Source organism: Phalacrocorax carbo, chromosome 9 (genome assembly GCF_963921805.1).
Source record: "Phalacrocorax carbo chromosome 9, bPhaCar2.1, whole genome shotgun sequence".
NCBI classification, from domain to species: Eukaryota; Metazoa; Chordata; class Aves; order Suliformes; family Phalacrocoracidae; genus Phalacrocorax; species Phalacrocorax carbo.
In genome coordinates, this window is record NC_087521.1 from 36,378,239 (window position 1) to 36,398,345 (window position 20,107).

The window sequence follows — 20,107 nt, forward strand, 5'->3', positions numbered from 1 at the left end:
ATTTGAGAAAATGTGAAATGTAATTTTTCCCCAAATATGCCATCGGCTGCCAGGAGAGGGAAGGTGCTGTTCCAGCTCTGCCCCTCCGGAGCTGCGCAGGTGTTACCCCTGGGGAGGTGAGGAATGTGAAGACGATCTGGAGCTTGAGTCAGAATAAACATATCCCCCCCCAGCGTTCTGTATCGGCACACCCCAGAAGGGGCTGTGAGACTGCAGCTCAGCTCTGAGGGTCTGCACCCCACGAGCTCTCAATCAAGCCTTAGCTAAAACTTACAAAAGAAACGGCCGCAGGAATTACAGTACAGGAATTGTTTTGTTCTAGAAGTCAAAAGTGTTTAATTTCTTTTTGAGGACAGCTCAGACATGATTTCACCCCCTCCCCACAGCAGCAGAGCCTGTTCTTGTCCCCGATGTCGCGCTGGGGCTGCTGGCAGCTGGAGCTGACCCAGCGGAGGCGCTGCTCTCCGTGTGCCTCCACCAAGCCCAAGTCCTTCAGGCTGTTCCAGCTGTAGGTGAGCTCCGCAGGTTACTGACACAGCTGATAACAGGCTCAAGCGCTTTCAGTTACACTTCTCAGGGCAGAATATCTGCTACCTAAGGTTCACAACTGAAGTTCCACAACATAAAGAATTCCAAAAAAACCCAAACTACAAACAAGCAGGGAGTAGTGGTGCTTTAACATCTGAAGATTTACGACAGTTTATCAACTCTGACAAGGTACAATTTCCAAATCCCCGTTTACTGACCTTAAGCATTTATGGCAAAATGTTAAGCAGACAGTTTCCTAACGCTGTAGACTAAAAACAGGACTGCTCACCTGACACAGCAAGCTTCAGCCTAGACTAAAGCAATGCGCCTCTTCAATAATCAAGGCGTGCCTCCGTGTTTCCTCCATGACCACAGAAGCCCTCAGCTCCTTGACTGGGGACTCCGTAACAAGTATTTCTGTGCACGCACACCCCAGTGTCTCACCTGGGGCTGGCCCTGACACCTACTTCAAGGTGGACAAACCCAGAGCTAGTTTTAGCTTAAGCACAGGATACATCTCCACTTGCATTAAATACATTTATTGCAAACATCTTTACACAAAAATAGGTTCTCTCTAGGCCATTCACATGCAACTTAGAAGCAAAAAGCAACTACCTACACCGATACAGCTATTTAACCTATACAAGTTTAATGTTTGCCACACTTGGTAATATTATTACATCTTAGAACTGCTCGTTCAGGGACGCCTGCAGAAGGCTCAGGAGCCCGAGGTGTTGTTGCTTCCAAACCGCTGATTGACGCTGTGCAGCAAGTGCTTGGGGAGGCAATTCCAGGAACTGGCCAGCATCTCCTTAAAGCAAATGACTGCTTCCAGGCACAGCCTTGGGGAGAGGGAAACACGGCCGGTGCTAGTGTGGGTTCAAACAAGGGCTGCAAGGTAAGCTCATTCTTTACCCCTATTTAGGGAGGGCTTGTTATCATCGTCAGTGTTGAATGCGTGCTTGTGAATGGAATCCTGCTCTAGCCTCTCATAACTGGCTGCTGTTCTTTCAGCATTCTTCAGGGGAAGAAATGCTTTCAAGTATTCTAGGAACATAAGAAACAGATCTAGTGTAACCCTGCACCACTTGTCTTAGATGGAGACACAACAGTTTAATGTTGACGACTTGTTTCTTACCTTACAAGAGATCTTGGTTGTAGAGAAAACACAAGTATTTCGTTGCTGTGAGCCTGGGGCGGGGAGGGAGGGAGAGAGAGAAGCAGTTTGGTTATGTGGATTCACATTATGACAGCAGAGCCAAAGCAGCCAAGAGTCACTCAAAGAGACCCTGGAAAGCAAAAGGTGCAACCTGGGACCAGAGAGGCCGATGGTGGGGAGCAGGCTGGACTTCACATAAACCACAATGGCAGCAGACATGCTGACTGCAGAACTGCTCTCCAAATCTTACACTCTGGGAAGTTACAGGCTCTCGGAATAAAAAGCCAGACCAAATGCCACCTCACACAAACAGCCGGAGGGGAACGGGCACACGAAGCGGCCAGGCTCACACGCTCTCCATGTGGCATCTCCAGTTGCAGTCGGAGGGGACTGGGCTGGCCTGGGAGGGCCAGAAGCTACAGGGGGCACGAGTGCGTAAGGGGGGCCCTGCGAGCCCCGTGCCCCAGCTCTGAGCCTGGCCAACACCCGTGCTCGGGGGAGAGAACAGGAACACCCCCTGCGGGCAGAGTGTCCAGGGATTGGCACGGAGGGACTTTGGACATGGGGACTGTATCAGGCTCAGCAGTTTGTTTTTTTTTTCATTTAGATGGTCACGCCTCCTCCCTGAATGCACATAAATGCATTATCTGCCAGAGCTGAGTTGCTGGTGCATAAAGAAGTGTTGCCCCACTCCTGTTTGCCACTCGCCTGTTCTAGCTGCCACCCACTGGTCCTTATGCTAGAAGGTGCTTGTTCCCAGTCTCCCTTTCCAGCCAGCTGGTGCTTTTACAGACCTCAGGACACCCCTGTCCTGGCTGAAGAGCCCCTCTCTGTTCAGCCTGTTCTCACCAGGCCTCCCAGCAGAGAAATCGCTTTGGGAGGGGCTCCCTGAAAACACCTCTGTGAGAAGCACAGGGCAAAGCTAAAGAAGTAGTTGGGGGACACATATGTGAGGGAAAGTAACTCATAGTTTGTTTAAATAATGAATAATGACTTGGTTTCCAGAAAAGCATCAAAACATTTCCCCTTTGAGCTTTGTTTATGCACCTTTATGAGTCCTCACGAGCTCACGCTGCTGACTACAAGCATTTCATGTTGGAGCGATAAGACACCATGGCTCCGGCAGGAAGGGCCGGGCTGCACAGGAAGGGAAAGCTCAAAACAAACTTACAGCTTTAGAATGGGCAAGTAAGTTGTTGGCGCAGCCCCCGAAGACAATCACCTCTCCCTCTTCGCTCGCACAAGCGGTGTGCCACAACCTAGAAACAGAAGTCAGCACTGCATTAAATCAAAAACCCACCTCACCCAGTAACGCACGTTTGGGATTTGTATTTAAAAGTTAACGCGTGCAAGTCTGCCCTTCCGCCAGTACGCTGTAGATGTGACTACTTCAACAGGCGTTTATGTTCGGAGGAAGACAATGGGTCAGCAAACCATGGGCTGTGTCGGGCCCTGGTGAGAGCAGGGCTGCAGAGCTGCGGGGCTCAGCGGCACGTGTGGAACCCCCAGGCCCGTCGCTTCTGAGGGACGGCTGTACGGATCTGCTTGCACAGACTTTATTTTCATGTCCCACTTGAGTCAAAAGACTGAACGAACCGAGTCAGTCAGATCTTGTGTTACCCTCCTAAGACTTCAGCCACAATGCATCGCTGTCCTGCTGCTCCAAAGGGGGCAAAAGCAGGTGGGGGGGCAGCAGCTCAGCCTTGTGCTGGCCCAGGAAACTAGACCCTTCCTCATCCTCACCAGCAGCAAGAGCACGGCCAAAGGGGGCAGGCCAGGAAGCATCGCTGCTTTAATGCATTTAACCTCGCATCAGAATGCTTCCCCAGACAAAATGGATCACAATAATTCACGTGACCCGAGTGTTTTCAATGCCATACACATGCATCACAGTCATTCTGATGCTTTTAAATTGCAGGTTATCATCTCTAATTTACTCAGCAGGAAGACAAAAATACCCTGGGTGTGCACAGGGTGAGCTGCCAGCGAGGATGCTCAAAACAGTGACGCCTGCCTGGGTCCGGTTTGTCAGCAGCGCAAGAACACGCAGGGTCCGGTTAGCTCTTGTGCTGGTGCAGCTCAGACACGCTGCAGCCAGATCAAACCTGAAATCCCCGTGTTTCCCACCATTTCACAAATGCTGAGCTACCTCCAGCACCTACGGTGGTATTGTGTTTTGCGTATATGTTCAACACACCTGTATTTCTGGGTAGAAGCTAGTGTTTGTATTGTTAAGAAAAACAAGCACTGTACAGAGGAACTTGTGTCCTCTCTCTGACAGCCAACACAAAAAGCTTCCTCACTCTTTTCAGTAAGTTTCCAGGAAAGTGTCTCCCATACCTTGGTTTTTCAGAATAGTTATGCTCAAACTGTATCCACTCATTCTTGCTGATACAATAAATCCAAGCATCACCTGAAAACAAGCAGAACCCCAGATACAAACAGTACTCTCTTAGTTCTTTCATGTTTGCTTCAATACAAACGTTCTCTGGTGTAACACAGTCCATTTTCGTTCTTAAATAAATCAAGTTTCTTACGAAAAACCCTATGAAACTTTGGGCTGGCTATTTGAAAACAGCCCTTTAATAATGAATTATGGGAGCGAAGTCAGAAGGGAAAGATGGGGAACTGTAAAGTTCCTACTAATTACAATTTGCATTAGATACGTTTTTAGAGCAGACTAATTTCTATAATCACGTCTCGACACACTCAGTGACTCCTACTCTGTGAAATTCACTGTTGACCATAAGGAGTTGGATCACAAATACATGGAAGGAATTTACAAAGAATTTAAGGTGACTAGGCAATAATTCAGGCTTCTGTGCACAACTGTTTAAGAACACACACACAACACAAAATCCTTTTGGAACAACTTACTTAATGGCTGCTTGTCAGTGGTGAATCCTCCAAAGAGAAAGAGGTGATCTGAAGAAATCGGTGTTAAAGAATGCCACGACCGGCCCACTGGGCAAATGCCTTGTGTGATTCTGTATTTCAACAAAAGCACCATAAATTACACATGTGCTACATAAAGTACTGCTGCTCTTTTCTGCTCTTTTTGCAGGTATTTGAAGGATGCGGCTTCATACTGCGCAGAGCTCACGACCCAGTTTCTTTAGATAAAGGATTATACTGGTATCAGTACTTTTAAAAGCCTGAGAGCAAGAGTCAGCAACTGCTCAGGAGGATCAGTTCTACTTGAGTTTACTTAATTGCTGGAGTTTACCAAGTTTCACTAGAATGATCAGAAGCGAATAAAAACAGCATTTCATATTGCTTTACAAACAAAAGAACTCAAGTTTCAGCACCTACATTTCATTCCACTCCCACGTATCCAAATTCAGATAGTAAAGATCGTTCATTCTGGACTCCTACAATAAAGCAGACCATGGTTGAAATACTCCGTTTGGGTTTCGGTAACACATTGTTAATCTGGGCTGGGGCTTACTCTGTATCTGCCACCAAACACGTAGCCTCTGTTCCCGACTGTAGCACAGGCATGAGCTGCTCGTGGTGACGGGGTTTTACCCTGGGAAAAGAAAACGCAGAAGAAGGTGAGTGTGATACATTAACAAAAGAAAGAAAATGCCTTTTCACCAGAAACCTGCAGATGAAGCGAAGAGGAGCTGAATGCTGCAGCTGCCCACCACCACACACCCGAAGCAGTACGGCTACAGCCACACCTGGCACCTGGGGCAGCGCGGTGCGAGCAGAGATGGGGTGGCAGGGGCCGGCCTCCTCGGGGAGCTCACCTGGGCACTGCGCTCAAGGCAAAGCAAGGTCTCACAGCTCCACAAACCAGCCACCCGTGGAGATGAGAGGCTGAACCGAAGTCAGATTTAAGGCCAACAAGGAACAGAGAGTGAAAAACCATCCAGTACGTCATTCTGTGTGCAGAAACTTGCTTTGTTTGATGGATGGAAGATCAGAAAAGTTATTAAAAATGGGATATTTTTCCCCCCTCTTTTAGTGTCAAGGTATAAATTTTGCTTTTAGGGTTCAGACAGTCACAGAAGACCTCAGACTGTAAATAATGACATAATAAATCAAAACCCAGTATTTTTCTTGAATTACTTCTGAAATACTTTATATCTGTATGTAGTAAGACAAAGCAATTCTTTGGTAATCCGAATAAGGAGTTACTTATCTCAAATTTCATTTCCTCCAATTCTGCGGCAATATCACTCTGTTTGCCTGTTCCCTAATACTTCTGGGACACTTCAAACCGTGTATTTTTGCAATTACAGAGCATTTTGTTTTGTTTTGACCACAATTCAGCACCCAAGTGAACTGTACCCAACCGTCACATTACAGCAAGGATGACAGGAAACCATACATTTTGTTTTCCTGAGCTCCCCACGAGCACAATTCCACTGAAGCATGAAAGAAAGCAAGTCAACAGGAAAAAAAGATCAAAATAAAAGGCAAGTTTCCTGTTTTTGGAGAGGAGAGAGGATGGAGGTGAATGAATGATTGAAATTCAGTTTAAGTGGCCTGAAGAATGCTACTGAATAGGCAGCAGGTAATTTTTATTCTGAGGGGATGTTTCCAAGGCTAGTTCTACCAACAGTATTTCAAAACCCCCCTCGACAGTCCTTCTCCTCCAAGCATGTTGTAGGTAAGACCTCAGACACAAGCTAGTGACACCTCACGGAGTCCACGTGTAGGAGAGAAATTAACAGTCCCACTTCACCAGCAAGAGAGCAAGGTACAGGGAACTGAGACAGCTCGCTCAAGAAGCATGAGAAGGGAACAGAGCCCTGGTCACACAGTCCCAAGCTTTTGCTCCTGGTCAGGTTTCCTCCCCTGGTTGGATCAGAGGCTGTGTGTCCCAGGAGGGAAGCCAGAAGAGCAGAAATGAGCAGTGCTGCCGATGCAGCGCTTCCCGCCAGCCACAGCGACAGTGAGCAGCCCCGTGATTCATCCCACGGAGAAAACAAACTTAGCAGGCGCCGCTGAGACAAGATCAGCTCCACGCGGTCCTTTTGTGGAGACCCAGTCTCATGACCCTGCAAGGCGTTCCTCACATCCCCCTGCTAGCTGGCACTAGGTGTTTCAGAGCGCTCTTCCATCTTTTCTAACTCCTGGGATTTAGGGACTGGTTTATATCCCAAAGAAGGCAGGATCACAGAGCACATGACAACAAAACACTTGCCAGTTCAAGACTGGTGCCATGTAAACAAGGCTGCAGGGTGGAGCAGGAAAGTAGGAAAATTTAGTTTGGGTGAATTTCCATGCTTCTTGCTTGCAGTTAACCACATCTTCTCAAACAATGCCAGGGAGATACAGACTAGAGATGGGACCCCCACCATGGGATGCCAACTGGTTAAGGCAGCTTCACACTGCAAGTTAGGCGAGCACGCAGCCAGGCACTCCGGACATCTGCAGCCCAAAGCCGCTGCTGCGGGGACAGGCCACCGCTAACCCCGCACGGCTACGCGGGGAGGCCATTTTGTCAGCACCCCCTTCTAACCTGACACAGATTAAAGCAGTGAGCGCAGGCCTAGCAGAGTCATGCTTACAAAGATTTCACCTTGTAACAAGAGATGTGGCACACAGCGCACATATTTTGTAAGAGCTGTAACTTAATTAACTAACATAAGATGAATAATTACCGTAGTTATAGGCTGGCTCCAAGTAAAAGTTTCAGTGTCCAGAACATGCACGTGGTCATTCCACCCTCGAGGAAGACCTGAATTCTTTAAAAATATTAAGTGAGCAAGAATTTTTAATAAGCATGAATTAAATATTTAAAGTTTAAATAGAAATTACTTCCAGGTTTACTTACCCAAAAAGAGGTTTCATCAAATTCAAAAGTTCCCCGTTGTTTCCCTTCAGGAAAATAACCATAGCCTCCAAAAAATATTAGTCTGAAACAAAACATGCATCAAGATCTATTAGTAATGCTAGCACATCAGTTGCTGCAAATTAAAGTTCTGCAAAGGCTCAAACAGAAGACAGGAAAACCAGGGAAGCTGCTTTGGCTTTGTTAATTCCCATGTCTACAGTGCAAGTTTTCCAGGTATGGGCCCTGTTTCTTGCTGACCCTACCACCCACATGAAATCTGTTGCCCAGGCCTCGGGCTTCCAAGCTTTGCTCCGGTTCCAAACACGTGAGGCTCCCCGGCCTGCTGCCTGGTCGCTGCGCTTCAGCCTTTGCTATCGGAGCTCCCACACAGCGACTACAGGTGTTTATCCCTGCAGTTTCCTGCCTCCACCCTTTCCACACCCTCTGCCCGTTTCCCCTGAGCCTGAAATGTTCACAGACGCCCCTGTAAGAAGCGAAGGGAAAGCCTTACGCCTTGGGCACGGCCACTGAGGAGTTGTGTGCCAGGCAAGGAGGAGACCAAGGGACACTACATGCAGCAGACCCCCTAGCAATGAAGCTGCCTGGGAAGTTTCTAGTCTTGGGGGAGGAAGGCATTTTCCTTCACACTCGCTGCATTTTGTTTCAAAGCCTGAAGAGCAGTTACTATGAGCAGTCACTCATCCATTTTTACTGTTTTTAAAATGTAATTAATCTTTAAGTTCAATGTTTGGGTTTTAGCAGCTATTAGAAACTAAGGGCATGGGTTTGCCAGGAATTCTTCTTGAATTACAAAGTAACGGAAAACAATCTACACCAGCTAACTGAACACCCGCAACTCCAGTCTTGCAGAGATTTACATCTAAACTGATCACACCAAATAATCATAACAGTAAGCTTTCTCTCCACATCATTAATCTGAAAACTAGCACCACGGGCAGTTTCCTGCCTTTCGCGAGTCTCTGCAGCAAATCCCACATCCAATACTGTAACAGTGAGCTTTTGCTCCACGTAGCACAGCCTTCTGTAGCCTTTACATCAAAATCACCGTGTGTGGTTCAAACGCAAGGGCATACGGCATCCCTGATTTCCTCTGCCTCAGTAGAGCCAGAGACAATACAGTCAAGACCAGTTGTGCTAACATGCAGAAGAGAGCTGTGCTGTACAGGTAAGGTTTTGTAGGTGCCAGCTGAAGCCCCTACCCTGACATGACAAGACAGTAAGAACGTGTAACCCTTGCCAGCTGTGACCAAAGAAGCACTAGAGGCTCCCGACAGTCACCTCCTCAGCCCCTGGCTGCAGAGTGTGCCCTGCTCTGCGGGATCAGCCCTTCCAGCTTCTCCTGCAAGGGGACAATTCTGGCCGCGTGAGCTGTCAGCTGTGCCAGAGCATTTTGGAGTTCTGTTCTCTGGAAGCCAGGAACCCTCTGAGAAACCAGCCCTGGGTAGATGCTCCAAGAAGAGAGAGCCAGAAGACCCTGACCTCCCCTAGGAGAATTCACTTCCACCCCCAACCTCCTGAGCAGCTGGGACACTGCAAGCCTGTGCAAGCAGGAAACTACCTACCTACAACAGGGGCTTTCCTCAGCCTATCCTTCAGTGCCAGAAGGCTGGAGCAACCTCACCACACAGCTCCCCGCGTAGGGGATTAGCACACCACTAACTGAACAGGGGAGGAGGGTGTAAGCCAACAAAGTTTTACCTGTCAGCTCATCTGGCTTCATCACCTTCTCCTTGTCTTCCTCATCTTTTCCAAGGTTTGGAATGCCAAAAGGCCTTCCGGCACCTCTGGGACAGTATCCCAACACAGTAAATCAGATAACATCAACAGCAGTTCACCTAACACATTCCTTGGTTTGTGCAACCAGCACAAAACACGCCAAGTTAAGCATATGCATCGCTGAAAAAGCCACACGCAATTTTAAGATTAAAATGGCTTCCCGCTCTTCAACTATCAAAAGAAACATAAGCTGTCCTACAAGATGCGACCGAAAGACTGCATTTTGTGTGATACAGGGAATCCTACAGCCTCTGTGAAGAACAATTCCCGATGCAATGGCCGAGAGGAATGACGCTGATACAAGTAACCACGACACAGTGTCTTTAAAGCGAGGCACTGAGAGCGCACTGCAGAAGGTTTGCTGGTAATGAACCTACATTTTGGACCGTGACTCACACAGATACTTTGCAGCTTACAAATACCCAAACTGGGAGTGAGGTTTTTTGCTTATCAACCATTAAAGGATGGAACAGTTTTAAAAGGCCGGCTGGGGAAGAAATCCAGCATCTTCCTGAAGCACGTATGCACCGCAGACAAGTCATCCTTCTGCAGGTCTTGTTCAAACAAAAAGACACAACAACGACAAGACTAAGAGCGAATAAAAGCAAACACACGCGCAAGGATAGCTGCGCTGACTTTGGTGCTGGAGCCTTACTTGTTTTTGTAAACCCAAACGCCAAGTTTGTCCTTTGATGAAGGGGGTACCCCCTGACACTCTACTCTGACCCACTGCAGCACTTTGTCCGTGGATCTGGAATTTAACATGTAGAACTGTAGAAAATAAAAAGATTTTTTTAACCCACACAGTTAGCTCAAAGCTTACATCTGACTGATATTAAAATAGTAACTTTTAATTAGCAAGTAATGGTATAGAAATACTTTAAAAGCTCTTTTCCCAGCTGCACAGAGCACTGACAATGTTTGGAACAAAATATGGATCCAACGATCCATATCTTGTTGCAGCCTCAGGCCCCAAAGACTTGTTTAGAGAAGTAACAGGACTACGGACATGGGGTTGTACCATCCAAAAGCTGAAATGTGATACAATGAAGGTGTGTCCAAAGTAGCAATTATCTTAAAATAAAAAAAAAGTCTGTTTAAAAAAAAAGTGGGTTTTTATGGTATCATCCCTTCTCTGCGTGTTACATCATTTACATGGAGAGAAACAGCTGCTACATACATGAACTATACATATATACATATATACACTAACGGAAATGTAAGAATACCATAAGAACGAAGCAAGTAATACTTTATAAATGTAGTTTCTTTCAGACTGTTTGCAAGCATCGCATCAAGTTACTTTCAGTTTATATTTAAGAGTGAGGCCAAAAAGCCTGTTTAATTTAAACCACACTTGCAGAATATCAGAAAATATTATCAGAGACTCCAGAGAAAAATAACATTTCAAAGAACTACAGAGCAGTTACAAATCGCCTCCTGGGATTACTTCAGCGAACTCTGGAAATTCCCACCTTTCAAAAGAAGCAAACTCAAAAGCACCGATGCAATACGATTTATAGGGTGAATTGCTCAAGAGCGACCGCAACCAAAACAAGTAATAGGTCGTGGTGTTTCTCGGGCGGTGTAAAGCTATCAGAGCACAATCATCATGTGAAACGATGCAGAGCTGGAGGCTGACCTGTTTTACAAACATCACGTTATCTGACCTGTGGCAGAGAAATTAGTACACTGAACTGGGAAAAGTCAGCCAGCTAATCACCTCCGTGGAAAAAACAAAAATCCAAGCGGAAAGCACTGTATTTTGTTAGTCAAAACCTCTTAGGCAAGCACAAAAAGAACACAGCTTCAATTAGTTCACATCTGGGGAAGCCACTGACAGGCTGAGAAAGCTGGTGTGTCTGCTTCCACGAACTGCAGATACAGCCAGTGGACGAAAATGCTACGCTGCAGAAGCCACGGAGGACACAGCGACTGGATACACGTTTGGCATCCCGTTATTAGCATTTAAGCTCTGTAACGAGATCCAACCTGTCCAGTCATTCAGAAGCAAATGTTTCCTTGATTTGTCAAGTTTATACATTTCTTGCTTTGGATGGATTTTAATTAACTGAAAAGGCTGCATCTGGTTTATAAAAAATGGGAACAAAAGCCAATGAGAAACCTACTCGTGAGCAGGGGTTTACCTTTAAATCACTAACCTTGTTTGTATTGCCGTGTGCATGATGTCCTCCAAACAGGTACACCACTCTGTCTACACACACGGCACAGCTTCCAGACATGGAAGGTGGAACATCTCCCTCTGTTTTACTCTTCTTCCTAGAAACACAGTTTAAAATATTTGATCTGATAAAAATGAACAATAATGACTTTATCAGACTGGAATTTTATAATGCTACCAATATGTTTGTAATGACAACAGGTCATTGCGGACCACTCAGCTACGAGTTCCTTCACACCCTCGCAGGTTTAACAATTTACATTAACCTGGTATGATGGAGGGGGGTGGGAAAAGGCAATTTAATTAATACATGTTTTATGGGGCAGGCATCCTGTCTGCCCAGTTCAGGAGTTTGGGATGCCTTTCACGTTCAAAATCCCAGAAAGATCCTCAGGCAAAGAGGACGCACCTCTCTAAACTGAGGATTTCTATTTTGCTACTGGATTTTTAATGTTTGTAAACATTGCAACCGCAAAGCTGAGCGCCCAGCCCACATCCAAGGCTCTCCCGAACCACGAGGAGGACTGGAAGCACTGCTGAAATTGCACTTTCCGCAAAGTGCTGAGGGGACTCGGCTTCGCAGCGCAAGGCCCTAGCTGGCTGCTGAACCGGAGCGCTGGGTGCCCTTCTCTCGCACTATCAGGCACGCAGGTTTCACACAACTTCCAGGCTCCCAACAATCTAAGATGACACAGTAGTTTCTTTGGCTGCATCAACATTTAAAAAGAACTTCTTAAAAGGACAAACTCAGTACAGGTTCCCTCACCAATGCACCACTGTAATCAGAAGTGGTACACGTACAATTTTCAGGTGCTACATCCTATACCAGGCATCCAAAACCACTTCACACTGTTAATCATGTACTCCTGTACAAGCTGCCTGTCTGAGCTGCCTTTCCTACTTCACCCTGTGAAAACATATTTGCTGTTTTCACAGAAAAAAATATATTTAGAAATATTTTACACGTTTATGCAACAGTTTGATAGGTAGGAACAAAGAGATCAGGGAATTCTCTCTGTTCGCAGACCCTCAGCAAGCTTTCTGTACCAATTTAAGACTTTATCTTATTTTTCCCCCCTAAAACAACAATTAAGTTAATTATTTACTGTACCATCGTCCAGTTTCCATGTTGTAGATCCATATTTCATCTCTAGGCAGATAGAAGTCATAAAATCCCCTAACTTGGGCATTCTGCAGAACAGGTCAGAAAAGAAAAAGCAACATCAGAAGGATGCTTGACATACTGAATTACAGACTCCTGTGAATGTTTACATCCCCTCAGAGATCTAATCACGGAAGAGAAAACAGCAGGAGCAGTTCCTGCCGCACTCCTGTACCTCTCACCTGCACGGCAGCCCTCAGAGAGCAGGTATTAGCCTATTTTAGCTTCTGCTGGGGACCCACAAGCTCCCAGCAGAGCCAGAGGCTGGGATAACTGGAAGTTACACCTCCTTTTCACAGCACAAGCAGAGTATCTAGGGTGCATAAATGAGCCAAAATTGCCTTTTTAGTTCCCCCACCCCCTGCACGACACCACCACCAACACACCAAAGCTCTGTCTTGAGCTATCAATTTCTTTACTGAGCTCAACAATTCATCTTCGCTCCTGTCAAAATTGTAAAACAACTTGGTTCTGCTTGCAATACACGCACACCCCGTTGTGATAAATAACCAGCCCGTGATCATTACCATGCAACATACAGTTGTGCTGATAATGTTGTAAATAAAAGCACCATTTTGCACGGTGTGCACTGCAAATCAGACAGTATTTCCTTCTCTTCCAACAGACACACAAGCTGACAAAGGGAAACAACACCCTGCATCCCACAGAAGTTACCTGTTTGCCAAGATCTACATTTACCACTTGTGATTTATTTCAATATTTACTGGAGCTATTCTTTTCCGGAGGAGGGATAATTTTACAGAGTCACTCCCAAACTAATGGGATGTAATTACCAGCACCACGGGTGGCAGGAGGCTTACTTACCAAGCAGAACAGCGTACCTTATAGCCTCCCCAGACGTACATGCAGCGTCCATCAGTGACTGCCACGTGCCCGCTGCGCTCAGCGGGGCTGTCGTTCTCCAGCTGCTCAAAGCTGTCCTCAGCTGGAGCCGGGAGCTCTTCATCAGCCTGCAGGTCTTCATTATCATCGGCCATTTCGATACAGCACTGCATGCACAGAATAACACATAGCATGCAGCTTTGAAAAAACCATCAGGGGAAATCACCAGAGGGAAAAAAAGAGAAACTACACACTGCTGTTTCTTTTACAATTATGTTTCTGTGGAAGAAGTTATTGCATGAGTCAAGAAAGTTTTGGATGGGGATCCCTCAGTTGTGTGTAATTTCTGATCATTTCAGTTGCCAATTTAAGCCAAGGTCTCTTTTTAAAAAAATCACACTTGTCTACAAATACATTAATTGATGACCAAAAAACCAACACACAACAGAAGAGATCTGAAAGCTTTGCCTACAGGATGGTCTTCACAAAAGTGAACACTCCTGTAGCTTTTCAGGCAAGGTCCTTTTGGGCTGCCTAAGCCAAAGCCTCCCACACATGAACCTTCCTGTAGCTGTTAAATGCAGGACACGTTACCTACGCTAAGAAAAGCCCCACAAAACAAAGCCACTCGCCCCAAATCACGCTGGCATGCGGAAGGCCAAAATCCAGCAGGACAAGAGCTCCCCAGCCGACGGCTCCTGAGCACTGTGCAGCTTAGGAGCAAGAGCAGCCTCTGCGCCAGGGCTTTGGCACGCGAGGAGCCCCAGGGCCACGCTGCCACTGGGGTCACTGGTAATTCAAAGCCCCAACTGTGGGAGGAATGTAGCCCGGAGGAGACGGTGAAGTCAGCCCTGCCAGGTCATCCGGGGAGCCGTCTTGTGCTCTGCCGCAGCCTGGAATAGAGTGGGGGACCCCCAAAAAGCCCAAACTGCCTCCGGCCTAGGAGCCACTCCCAAACCCTTCTGCTTCAGCATTCCTTCAGCGAGGAGCTGAAACCGTGACCACACAAAGATTTTTAGACACAGATCAAAAGGTCAGGAAAGTTGGACGGTGCAAGGAACGGTTTTGTGCAACCAGGCAAGGCGAGAGGAGTGAAAAGGACCTCAGCGAAACTATTGAACCCTGCACAGGCACAAAATCCTTGACACCCACACCACTCCTGACAGTTTTTCGTTTAATTTAGATCACTTCAATGACAGAGACACACCACCTTGGTAGTTTATTGCTGAACCTTAATTATGCTTTAAGTTAGAAAGCCTTACTCACGCCTTAATGAAATCTGTCTGCTTCAAGTTAACCAGGCTCCTACCGACCTCTCCCCAGCGATCAGCGTTCTTTAATTTTTTTTTTAACAACCCCTGACACACCGGACAGCTTCTGCTTTAGCGATTCTTTAGTCCCGTACCGAAACGCTTCTCACAAGCCACCGCAGCTCCCAATTCTCTACGGCTCTGCCTTGGCCGCCCCCATCCCTCACGGCACCGCGACTGGCCGGACGGGCTCTCCTCCTGCGCTGAGACAGGCCCGATATGTCTCATCTGTCGGGACATGCCCGTGACACACGCCCCGACCTCGGCAATGCGCCATCACAGCACTCACCGTTAACACCCCCGGCCCTTCCCGCCGCCCGCCGCGGTGTGAGCGCCCCCCGTGTCCCGGCAGCCCCCTCACCGCCCGCCCCTCGCGCCGCGCTCCCGGGCGCACCCCCCCCCCCCCCACCCGCCGCCTCCCCTCCGACCCCCTGGGTCCCCCAGGGCCTACCGCAGCGGAGGGCGGCGGCGGACCGGGAGGCTGCGGGGCGGACGGCGCGGCCGCCCCCTCCTCCTTCCCTCCCTCCCCTCAGCGGGACGCGCAGCCTCAACATCCGCCGCGGGCGGCCGCTTCCGGCAGCACCGCGCAGGCGCCGTCCCGCCCCGGGGAGGCGGCCGGGGCTGGGGGAGCGGGGGCCCGGGGAAGCGGTGCCGGGTCTCCCCGCTCTGGCCTCTTACGGGAGGCGCTGGGCCAGATCCCGCACCACCGGCAGGAAGGGGGGGACGGGGGACGGGGGCTGGGAAAGGGCAGCACTGCGGCCTGTCAGCTCCCGCCAACCCCCCCGCGGAAAGCTCCGGGGCCGGCGGGGATGGGGGTGGGGTGTCGCGGGAAAACCGCGTTAAGCGAGACGCGACAACTCCTCAGTTAAACAAAAGCCACCGAACTAGTGCTAAATGTTTGCTTAAAGTTTAGCACGTATGAAATTATGGCTCCGCTGCAACACCCAGTCACAAAACTCTCCTTCATCACAGAACTTTGCTCCAAAAACTTCCCGATTAAGGTCTGCAAATCATAAAAATGTCAAAAAACTAGGCAAAATTGGTCTCGATTCAACTCTATAAAATTTTAATGACTGTGCTCCTGTTAACTAAATTTTTGAAACAGAAAAATAGCAAGTACTACATATGCTCTTTTTAAACAATAAATAAGCATTTTTTTTAAATCAAGAGTTAAATATAAACTTTACACATCCAAAATACAATATACAACCCATTTCTAAAAGGACTCCTTGATTACAGAAACATAGTAAAACTGTATTATGAACTAACTGCATGTAAGCTTTCCTATACGAAGGGCAACGCTGCTCGCCGCAGGTTCTCCTGCAGGTGTGGGGTGAGCTGACTGATTTTCCTACCCCGAGTAGGACGCCTGGCTCCATCGTTCGACTAGACGGGCACGCAACAGAGTCTGGAGGAATCAAAGGATCGGATTCCGTGGTGGTAGCAAATTAGTTACCTTTCTCAAGGCCAACAAGCGTGAATCTTCCAAAGATACTGTGTTGAACTAATTTTGTCTTTTCAGAGAGGCTGAGGTCATAAGGCTGGAGTAAGATTTTAGACTTAAGCTGTGTTTTATCCAACGGAAAACATTTTGTACCATCTGTCACCTTCAAAAAGAACAAGTTGTATGGACTCTCCCATTAAGACTACAACAGCAGAAGTTAACAATATATACAAATCAAGTTTTATCGGTTTTCTATAACGCAGAAAACAAAAGAGACTTCCATAAAAAGGCTTTCTTTGTTCTCAAACTTCACTTAGAAACTCGGCTTAACATACAGTTGTTCTGTAGCATTAGTAAAGTTCACTAACAAAAGACTTTGCTGGACGCTGCAAATAAACCAGTGTTCAACAGTTTCGTTGCCATTGTTCATGTGGTATTTAGTTGACTTTGTCTTTCAGTTTCGGCTTTCTTCTCTTGCCGGTGGTTAACTGCAGCCCAGAAGGTTATTTTTTTCAGCACTTGCTGCAATAGTTTCGATGGCAAGCATGGTATTTGATTCTTCAAGAGAGCTGCGTTTTTACCAATGCAGTCAAGACACAACCTGAAGGAGGAGGGGAAAGAAGAAAGAAAAGAAAAAGACAAAACCAAAAGAAAGATTTAAGTAAACGGTGTGTAACCTAAAGACCTGTGTGTAAAAGCACAGCGCCACAATGATTTATGCCAGAGCCTTTGTGCCAATAACCTCAACTCACCTGAGGAGTGAATAAGGTTGAGTCTGAAATATCAACAAGTCACTGCAGTGACCCTGATCAACAGAAAAAAAGAAGTGTTAAAATGACAAACAACTTATCTCAGCCATACTGCTATTCTCTAGATTAATGTAACATTTATTACCACATGCATAATTTAAAACTGAGACTACTTAAATAATTATTTTTAAAGAATCTGAATAACAAATTCCTTTCTATGAGCCTAACAAGGGCAGGAAAAAAACCTCATAAATTACTTGCCAAGAATTCCTAAGGTCACATCTCACCGCACTGTATATGAACGAACCCAATAGTATCAACAATTTTATCAACTTTATTTTCTTTCTGTTTTAATTATTATAGCTCTAGGATTTCATTATTCAGTTTACTGACTGTGTCCATGAAATGCAAGTCATCTTTGCTTCCACCAAACACCATCACTTCCCCTTCTTTTCCAAGGCAGGCTGTATGCCACAATCTAAAAATAAAATTATAAATAGAATTAGTGACCAAGTAACAACAAGCAGGTGTGTGTTATCAGCAAAACAAATCTAAAACCGAAATGTTTTTCAGGGTTTCAGAGAAGCGGTAAGTGTACTTGGACATTAACCGCTTCACCTCACATAGACCCTCCTCCATTCTTCATATATAAGTTTATTTTCAAAAGACTCTTTTGCTGCAAGGATGTAAATTCTTTCTAACTAAAAGGGAAAGGTCACTTTTCTAATCCTGTGATTCCACTACTGAGGCACAGAGCCTTGAAGTCTTACTGGCCTCGCTTCTTACCCGGAAGAATTTTACAGTTTTAAGTCATCTATTTTACAAGTTGCTCTGTGAGCCGCAGAAACAATGAAGCCTGTTCTTTATCAGCCGGTCTCTCAAGACAGAGACGGGTTGTTCTTACGGAAGAAAAGAGAACAAGCACCGCGCGCTCACCGGAGCGAAGCGGTGACGAGAGTCGCTCTTCCCTGCTTGGCCGTTTATTTGCACAGGGTATTGTGGGACTTGGTATCTCCAAGCTTCCTACTTCTTTGTCAAGTATTACTGAAATGAGTCAATTGATTCAAAACGTACGTGGGCAGGAGGGGCACAGAGCACAGTATTGCAACCCTTACTTCTTAGGAAGCCAAGACAAAGACATTATTTAAGAAGTCTTCAGAGATAAAAAATAATACCTAAAAGTACAGTATTACTCATTTCTTTAACACTATAAAAGGAGAGAGCAATGTGACTATCCATCTCATGAGAAACTCTGGCTGAATGATTACGTTTTGTACAGAAAAATATATTTTTGTCATTATTGGACTTTTCTGTACTCTATGGATACACTTTGTCTTATCACTACAACAAAATGCCACAGTGGAAAATTTTTAGAAAACAACATAACTATACAAAATAACTACGCAAATCAAAATTTTGCCAAGAACAGCTTTTCTTTCCTGTTTTTTCTTTTTAAATTTTCCACTATTTCTTGAATTCATAACTACAGTTCTAACGGCTTTAAGATTGTGGGGGTTTCAGTACTGCCTCTTACCCCTAGACACTAGGACGAGAGCTTCAGAACCCAAGTTATCCTGTTGCCATTTTATGGATCCCCAGGAATCTCTGGGGGAAGATTTGCTGCGTGTCAATTACATCACGCCCACGAGTTCTGTGTTGTGCTTATAAAAGCACATGGTATATATATAAAAAACCAACCCCAAAACCAAACAAAACCTGACTTGTATAATCTTGCTTTAACAAAGCTTCTGCTACTTCAGCAGCTACACCTTGCTAGAGTTACTTTTTATTATTAGCAGATCAAAATCTAAGTTTTCTATTGGTGTATCGCCACTGAAGTAAACACAAGAGGATGATCAGCACAGAGCTCTGGCCCTTTAAGTCTACTTAACCAAAATAATACGCAGCACTAGAACTTTCATGCAAAAGTAAACGTTCTCACTTTCTTACTCCATTCATATCAGCAATTATTCACCGTTTTCCTTAGGCTAAACTGTATCCCACCTTTTCTCTTCCTCATACCTGTAGATAGGTCTGTCTCTGCCTTATCTGCATTAGGAAAACTCTGGCCTGGACTTCATCACCGAAGAACACTCGGAAGCCTTTCCTGCCTTCACTTTGTTGACATCCTAGCTTGCAACCTGATGCTTTTTCTACAGACTGACAGAGTTTATGTCCTCTCACAGCTGCTCTAACTTATCACCTAAACATTCTAATAAAGCATGTTATTTAAATTATACAGATGCTGAATCACATAACCTTTTTACATGGCTCTTCCAACTAGAATAACAGAATTACATTGTAACGAAAACACTGGGAATCTAGAAGTTAAACATAGAATTTGTTCTGTATTTTAACCTGGCATGCAAAATATTAGCTGAGGTACAACGGGTGGACAGAAAGAAGAAAAATATTTTCTACAAATACAGAATCAGGGACCTGAAAGACAGTTTTTTAGAGATTACTAAAAATTAAGGGTGACGGAAGTTATTCTTTACAAAATCTAAAGGAATCAATTTTGTGGAAGCATCAGGAAAATACACTAATGCATGTGTGATATACTGTATATTATCAAAATATATAAAAGAAGTACTCATATACATATCATTACCAGTGAATTTTAAGTCCTGCTATAAAGTCATATAAACAATAGAACCAGCTTAAACCTTTTCCAGCTGCAGAGATCCTGCAATAATCCTGTGTAAGAACAGGAATACAATTATGGTACAAGTACGTACTTCCCACTCAAGCTAGTTCAATATATAGAGAGGCTTTTGGTATGGCTTCTTTTATCCATGTTTCTAAGACTTCCTGAAAAAGGTTTTGAAGTATCTTTTTTTTTTTTTTTTTAAATACAGGGCTGGGGGGAGGTCATTTACTGTAATAAAGAATGAGGCCAATGAAAAGCAACTGTCCTCAGCCCACAAACTGCATACCAAAATCTTCAGGTGGCAGAGAACCACAGGACATGTTTGGAAGTAAGGGAGCTCTGAGGCTCTTGTCAGCCTGTGACTCAAAGGCTCTGTTCTCTTAGGAGGGTCTGGGCTGTGTGTACAGCACAGTGCTCAGCAAATTTAGCAGTGCCAACCTCAGGAACCCTCTCTGGCGCTTCCGCCGCAGCAAGGAAAGTGGCTTGCTCAACAGG

The 20,107-nt window shown here is 45.8% G+C and overlaps 2 protein-coding genes across 3 annotated transcripts in view; both read right to left on the reverse strand.

Moving 5' to 3' along the window:
- Nucleotides 1–308: 308 nt before the first annotated feature.
- Nucleotides 309–15,361, reverse strand: KLHDC2 (kelch domain containing 2). Of its 2 annotated transcripts, XM_064461190.1 has the most exons (15): nucleotides 15,221–15,338; nucleotides 14,865–14,967; nucleotides 13,459–13,626; nucleotides 12,566–12,645; nucleotides 11,435–11,552; nucleotides 9,928–10,043; nucleotides 7,476–7,557; nucleotides 7,303–7,386; nucleotides 5,136–5,216; nucleotides 5,000–5,058; nucleotides 4,565–4,674; nucleotides 4,028–4,100; nucleotides 2,859–2,946; nucleotides 1,667–1,719; nucleotides 309–1,370 (listed from the first exon to the last, which is right to left on the reverse strand). In XM_064461190.1, the coding sequence occupies exons 3-15, from the start codon at nucleotides 13,612–13,614 to the stop codon at nucleotides 1,247–1,249; spliced, it is 1,224 nt and encodes a 407-aa protein (XP_064317260.1). In that variant the 5' UTR covers nucleotides 13,615–13,626; nucleotides 14,865–14,967; nucleotides 15,221–15,338; the 3' UTR covers nucleotides 309–1,246. The 2 variants fall into 2 exon arrangements, with proteins under 2 accessions (XP_064317260.1, XP_064317258.1); XM_064461188.1 differs by lacking the exon at nucleotides 14,865–14,967 and having other exon boundaries at nucleotides 15,221–15,361.
- Nucleotides 15,362–15,814: 453 nt separating this feature from the next.
- The window catches only part of KLHDC1 (kelch domain containing 1), a 32,375-nt gene continuing 28,082 nt past the window's right edge, over nucleotides 15,815–20,107 (reverse strand). The window contains exons 11-13 of the mRNA XM_064461191.1: nucleotides 17,356–17,440; nucleotides 16,966–17,018; nucleotides 15,815–16,814 (exon numbers count right to left, since the gene is read on the reverse strand). Coding sequence (XP_064317261.1) covers nucleotides 16,640–16,814; nucleotides 16,966–17,018; nucleotides 17,356–17,440 — 313 coding nt within the window. The 3' untranslated portion in view covers nucleotides 15,815–16,639. The remainder of the gene's footprint in view (nucleotides 16,815–16,965; nucleotides 17,019–17,355; nucleotides 17,441–20,107) is intronic.

What these genes read in the sequence shown, in the direction of transcription:
- KLHDC2 (XM_064461188.1), bottom strand. Translation starts at nt 13,614, where the DNA reads ATGGCCGATGATAATGAAGACCTGCAGGCTGATGAAGAGCTCCCGGCT. An exon ending in GTTTGGGTTTACAAAAACAA is followed by an intron (nt 7,558 to 9,927) that starts GTAAGGCTCCAG and finishes GTTTTGTTTCAG; the next exon opens with ACTAATATTTTTTGGAGGCT. An exon ending in ACGTGGGAGTGGAATGAAAT is followed by an intron (nt 4,675 to 4,999) that starts GTAGGTGCTGAA and finishes GTTGAAATACAG; the next exon opens with AATCACACAAGGCATTTGCC.